Source organism: Gymnoscopelus microlampas, assembly GCF_963454915.1.
Source record: "Gymnoscopelus microlampas genome assembly, chromosome: 8".
Lineage (NCBI taxonomy): Eukaryota > Metazoa > Chordata > Actinopteri > Myctophiformes > Myctophidae > Gymnoscopelus > Gymnoscopelus microlampas.
Window position 1 is genome coordinate 57,479,729 of NC_139945.1, and position 6,691 is coordinate 57,486,419.

Sequence of the window (6,691 nt, forward strand, 5' to 3'; positions counted from 1 at the left end):
ATGAAGGCTCTGTTCCATTCTGGTCAAACAGAGTCAGGGTGCTGATATTGTGCATGTTGGCTCACTGGAAACACTCTGCTACACCAGTGGGTCTACAATTGGGGGTCCAGGGACCGTCATGGGCTTCCAAATGGCCCCTTACAGGTGTGTAACTCTGAGTGTACAAATGGACCCGTAAGGGTCCATTTGGTTCCATTTGTACACTCTCAGAGTTAATGGGGGTCGTGGAAACCACTGTCCTACACTAAATGGAACATAGCCTTCATTAGTATCATTAGTAACACCTGTGAAGGAAGTGATAATATGGCTGCTGTGCATAGAGCCTATCGTGACAGGCCTGATGTGTCACCATTGAGTGTGGACATTCCTTTGTCCTGGGGGCACGCCTTGCTGCTGGGGACAAACGCCTCGCTCAACCACTTTCTAACTATTCTGGATTCCTGAACACGTCATTATTAGGGCTATAGAGTCTAGCCTAGAAAAATAGGTTTGAGAATACCTGGGCCAGAAGATCTACAAGCTCACAGAGCGTCACAAGCTTGCAACACGCCGCAAGCTTGTAGGTCTGCTATTTTCGCTATTTGTCCAAGAAATACATTGCTTTAAAGCAGCACTATATAGCTTTTTTTTATTAATAAAATGAACATTTTGTCCAATAATGACCATGCTGGTCATTATTGAAAAATAAAAAACCCGACAGGGTGATTATGCACCGACGCGGAGCGGGATATTACACGGATACTTTATAAATCAATTGACCCAAAAGTAACAAGCATTTCCTTGCTTACGGCAAGGAAAGTATTCCATAAGTGGTGAGCTGGGGCGGACACGGTCGCCTCGGTAAACAAGGAAGTGTAGTGGATCAAATAAAATCACTTTTCGGTTATCACATCGTCTATTTCTCGCTTCAAATGTTCTCAAAGACATTCTCGAGGGCAACGTTTAGTTGTAAATGACATGGTGTGTTTGTTTACATGACTGTGTCATGTTGGATTACAGCATAAAACCAAGCAGCGCAGGTTGATATGAGCAGGAGTTCTGAGCCTTTGATTAGACAGCGGTCTGTTATAGAGCTCTGCGGTCACTATCCAGAAATAACACACCGCTGAATTCAGCGATTGACCAATCAGAATCAATCAGAATCAAGCATTCGACCAAGCCGTGTAATATAACTTATACAATAATGTGTGGTAGAGTATGTTAATACAATGTGCTTATCGGTGGTGGAAAAAGTACTCAAATTCTTTACTTAAGTAAAAGTACCAATACTGCAATATAAAAATACTCTGTTACAAGTAGCCGACAATTAATAGCCGATCTACAAGCTCACAACGCGTGATACTTTAAGTACATTTTGATGCCAATACCTTTGTACTTTTACCCAAGTAAATTTTGAATGTCATAGAACCTTTAAGTCAAAAATGTGAGTACTTTTTCCACCACTGGTCATGATACTGATGATCATATCACTGTAGTCCACACAGACAATATGTGTCATTTTAAAATAATTGGTTCTCAAACGTTTTCATGTCGCTGACCCCAAATACTTGGCCATGGCGCCCCCTCTGAATACATTTTGTGCCAAGGACTCCCATACAAGATGCAGACTTAGAAGCTCACAACGCATTGTAATTCTATGAGTTGTGAGCTTGTAGATCTTCCATTTTCAAAAATGTATGTTAGAGTGAAAGTGATGGTTGAACCGATTTTGATGCTATATTCACCGCTATATTCATTCATTTTGCTTGGGACCCCCTGGAACCCCCTCCAAGGACCCCCAGAGGATCCCAGCCAGGACCACCCATTTTGAGAACCACTGGTCTAAATTATACAGTAGCCTAAGAATAAATAATTCACATCAGTTTAGCATTGGCATCAGGTTACACTGTAGCTTCATCACCAGCCAGCGTAGCAACAACACATGTTTTTCAGGTTCAGCAAGACATTCTGCACTGTAAAATACTGTGAGTTAATTTAACCCATTAAGACCAGGGTCGCATTTGTGTCATTTTAAGATTTCTTTGGCTATTCAAAAACGGCAGATCTACAAGCTCATAGCGCGGCACCCGGTGCCGCGCTATGAGCTATTGAAGCAAACGTTTGTTACTCAAATCTTTGCTTCTGGGGGTCCCTGTCCCTTGGCTCCACAAAAAAAAAATCAAAATAATAATGATATATAAAAAAAAACATGAACAGTAGCCTAATGCAGGTGTAAGACCATTGTGTTAGGTATAATGCATGGTTCTCTATGCATTTCGGGGGTTTTGGGGGGTTTGACCCCCCTAAATGTTATGCCCAGGATAGGTGTGCCTTATTTTAATCTCTGGGAGTTGGCCAAAGACATAATTTTAGGAGGTCCTTCACATGAAAAATGTATTAAGCACCGCTGATATACAGCAACATTTTCAGAAAACTATTAGGATTTAGAAGCCATTTGTAGAATCCCCTTAGAGGCAAAAATATATACATTCAAAGAGTTGCACAAATTTTCACGATTTTTCAAAAAATAGCAGATCTACAAGCTCATAGCGCGGTACTCAGAGCAGCGCTATGAGCTTGTAGATCTGCTATTTTTGAATAGCCAAAGAAATCGAAAAATGACAGATGCGTTCCCGGTTAACTCTGAGAGTGTACACATGGAACCAAATGGGTTACATGTCGCCTTTCCGACATGTCGCCTTTCCGACGTTAACTAACCCTATACCCAGTGGCGCGGGAAGGGGGGGCTATGGGGGCTGCAGCCCCCCTGGTGGTGGGAAGAAGAAAAAAAATATTAAAACAATACAGTGATTACAGTGATGTATTTAACTTTGGGGAATTTGTTGAAAAAGCTGAAAAAAAGGTGAAAAGGGTGAAAAAAATCGCGCAAAAAAAGTGGCAAAGCATCGCGCGCGTGCGCAGTCCTCCGCCCAGTCCCAGCCCCCCTTGGAATAAATGACTTCCAGCGCGCCTGCCTATACCTAACCCTAACCGCATGCGGAAGCCACTAGTCGGAGTAGTGAGATGTCGGAATGCAGACATTACCCCAACCAAATGGACCCTTATGTGTCTGTAACTATGAGAGTGTATAAATGGAACCAAATGGACCCTTACAGCTCAGTACCTCTGAGAGTGTACAAATGGAACCAAATGGACCCTTACAGGTCTGTAACAGTGTACAAATGGAACAAAGTGGACCCTTACGGGTCTGTAAATCTGAGAGGGAAAAAAAAAACGTATGCTGCTAAAATATCAGTGGTTCTCAACCATTTTCATGTCAAGGACCTCCAAAATGTTATGTATTTGGCCGCGGACCCCCATCTCAAATATGTTGTTCGAGGGACCCCCCCAGAAGCAAAGATTGGAGTTAAAATGTTTGCTTTAAAAAATATATATATTCAAAGATTTGCAAAAGAAAGGAAGCATGAGCTCATGCCCCCAGGCCTGGCAGAGGGAGAGTAGCGCCCAGGATTACATGCTTAGGCAATAGGCTCTATTCACAGCAGCCATATTATGAAGACATTCACAGGTGTTACCAATGATACTAATGAAGGCTCTGTTCCATTCTGGTCAAACAGAGTCAGGGTGCTGATATTGTGCATGTTGGCTCACTGGAAACACTCTGTTACACCAATGGGTCTACAGTTGGGGTCCAGGGACCCTCATGGGCTTCCAAATGGCCCCTTACAGGTGTGTAACTCAGAGTTATGGGGGGTCGTGGAAACCACTGTGCTAGACTAAATGGAACAGAGCCTTCATTAGTATCATTGGTAACACCTGTGAATGTCTTCATAATATGGCTGCTGTGAATAGAGCCTATTAGCACTGCTTTGAGAAGCACCACAGAGACATGACAGAACAGAAGCCAAGCCCCTATACCTGTGTTGCCGGTGGCGGTGGCGTTCTTCTTGTCCCCGTCGCTCTGGGACTCGGGGGGGACGTCGGCGTCCCTCTGCGGGGACTCGGAGGGGACGTGGTTGTCCTGCGGCGCTCGGCGGTACGCCTGGAACTGCGTGTCGGGCTGGAGGGCACAGAGGTCCCCGCTACACCCCCCCACCAGCACACACTGCGGGACGCCATCGTCCTGTGGGGGGGGGGGCAGGTCACAGTGTCACAATAAGTTTTTAGATCATCGCGATAGGCTCTATGAGGAAATTGGGCATCTTCCTTAATAGGTGTTACCAATGATAATAATGATAATGAAGGCTCCGTTCCATCCTAGTGTATCACAGTGGTTCTCAAACTTTTTTTTAAATTTCAAGACCCCCATATCTCTGACAGTGTACACATGGAACCAAATGGACCCTTACGGGTCTGTAACTCTGAGAGTGTACAAATGGATCCTTACGGGTCTGTAATTCTGAGAGTGTACAAATGGAACCAAATGGACCCTTACGGGTCTGTAACTCTGAGAGTGTACAAATGGAACCAAATGGGCCCTTACAGGTCTGTAACTCTGAGAGTGTACACATTGAACCAAATGGACCCGTACGGGTCCATTTGGTTCCATTTGTACACTCTCAGAGTTACACACCCGTAAGGGGCCATTTGGAACCCCCTCAAGGAACCACGAGGGTCCCTGGACCACACTTTGAGACCCACTGGTGTTTCCAGTGAGCCAACATTCACAACATCAGCACCCTGACTCTGTTTGACCAGGATGGAACAGAGCCTTTATTAGTATCATTGGTAACACCTGTGAGGGAAGTAAGAAGAGGCCCAATTTCTTTCCAATGTGGCTGCTGTGCATACAGCCTATTTCTTTTCATAATCGTCAGAACATGTTGAAAAATGTAAATAGCAGGTCTGCTATTTGGACTATTTTAAAAACATTTTGACAGTATAAAATCAATAATTATGGACTTTTATTTGTAACTGAGTACTTCTACATTGCAGTATTGATATTTTATGTGAGGTTTGGACCCCCACCTATTGCACCCCCCCAACCCTGCGCTGTGATTTGCCACCATTGTACCCCCCTAACCCTGCACCGTGATTGGCCACCATTGTACACTGGTTGACTCTATTCAGGACCGTGATTGGCTAGTGAAACACATGACACATGTACAGTCCCATAAATAGGACTGTGCACACCCACTGTGATGACCACTGTGACCCACACCGCCCACTTCACACTGGGTGTGATTTTTTTACTAAGTAAAACATTTGAGTACTTTTTCCACCACTGGTGGTGTGGAGAGGGGTGTCTATACCTGGGGGGTCCCGATCAGAGCGAGGTCACACTGGGGGTCTCCGCAGCAGGCCTGCTGACAGGCGGCGGTCACGTCACTGGCCCCGGTGGTGAGGTGGTCCTCGTTGAAGGCCAGGTGCCGGGCCCCCGCGTCCAATGACCTGGGGTCCAGGCCCTGGTCTGCTGAGTGGACCCACTGGCACACCTGGGGGACAGGAAGGGGGGGGGGGGAAAGGTTTGTCCCTATTTACATAAAAATAATCAAAAATAACAGATCTAAAAGCTTTTTTTTGAAAATGTGTGCAAATATATATATTTCTTTTAAAGCGAACATTTGTAAATCAAATCTTAGCTTCTGGGGACTACAAATGTCTTCAAATCCTTAGATCTGCACACATTTTCACGATTTTTCCAAAAATAGCAGATCTACAAGCTCATAGGCACACAATTTTACTTTACTGGAGTATTTCCAATTTTACTTCTACTCTACTAGCTATAGCTGTAGAATACAACTCTCGTAGACATATTTATGATTCTGACGTTTTCAAATCTACGAGAGTTGTAGGGTTCACCCCCCATGGACACAGGGACTTTTTCAGCACCATACCCCCGTAGACACTCCTAACATGTACAAATAGGCTCTATGCACAGCAGCCATATTATCACTTCCTTCCCAGGTGTTACCAATGATACTAATGAAGGCTCTGTTCCATTTAGTGTAGCACAGTGGTTTCCACGACCCCCATAACTCTGAGACTGTAAAAATGGAACCAAATGGACCCTTACGGGTCCATTTGTACACTCTCAGAGTTACACACCTGTAAGGGGCCATTTGGAAGCCCATGAGGGTCCCTGGACCCCAACTGTAGACCCACTGGTGTAACAGAGTGTTTCCAGTGGGCCAACATGCACAATATCAGCAGCCTGACTCTGTTTGACCAGAATGGAACAGAGCCTTCATTAGTATCATTGGTAACACCTGTGAATGTCTTCATAATATGGCTGCTGTGAATAGAGCCTATTGAAAAGAAAACGGTGCTTACCGCCCCCCCCCCCCCCCACTAAATAAGTGTTTTAATAGACCAATTATTTGTTTACTAACATTTAGACTGGACGCACAGGTGATTGTTTCACGCAATCAATTTCCAACCTGTTGTTTCGGAGTGCGCTGGTTTCAGCACACCCCAACCCCCTCTTGTGTGTTGGCTAGTGAGGCGAGTCCTAGCGAGAGCTGATAGAATGGGTTTCATTGCGCGCATACTGGTTGCACGCATACTGGTTCTCATCAGTGTGACGTCGTCTGTTAAGGGGTCTATGCCGTCTGTGACCGATTCTGTCAGAAGTTCCCAATGGGCGGTAGTGACGCGCCCATAGGGGACGCGCCCCATCTGGTGAAACCCGGAATTACACTGTAAACAGGAAGTAAACGAGGGTGAAAAAATGGCGTTCGGCCACAGACGGCATTAAAACACTTCTTTATTGAAAGATATGGATTATTACATTAAACTACTACCCCGTAGA

The 6,691-nt window shown here is 45.0% G+C and overlaps 1 protein-coding gene across 1 annotated transcript in view; it reads right to left on the reverse strand.

Annotated features, from left to right (window-relative positions):
* The window catches only part of spint2 (serine peptidase inhibitor, Kunitz type, 2), a 31,128-nt gene that overhangs the window by 23,283 nt on the left and 1,154 nt on the right, over positions 1-6,691 (reverse strand). Inside the window, exons 2-3 of the mRNA XM_084065400.1 lie at positions 5,193-5,375; positions 3,859-4,063 (exon numbers count right to left, since the gene is read on the reverse strand). Of these exons, the coding sequence (XP_083921526.1) occupies positions 3,859-4,063; positions 5,193-5,375 (388 nt within the window). The remainder of the gene's footprint in view (positions 1-3,858; positions 4,064-5,192; positions 5,376-6,691) is intronic.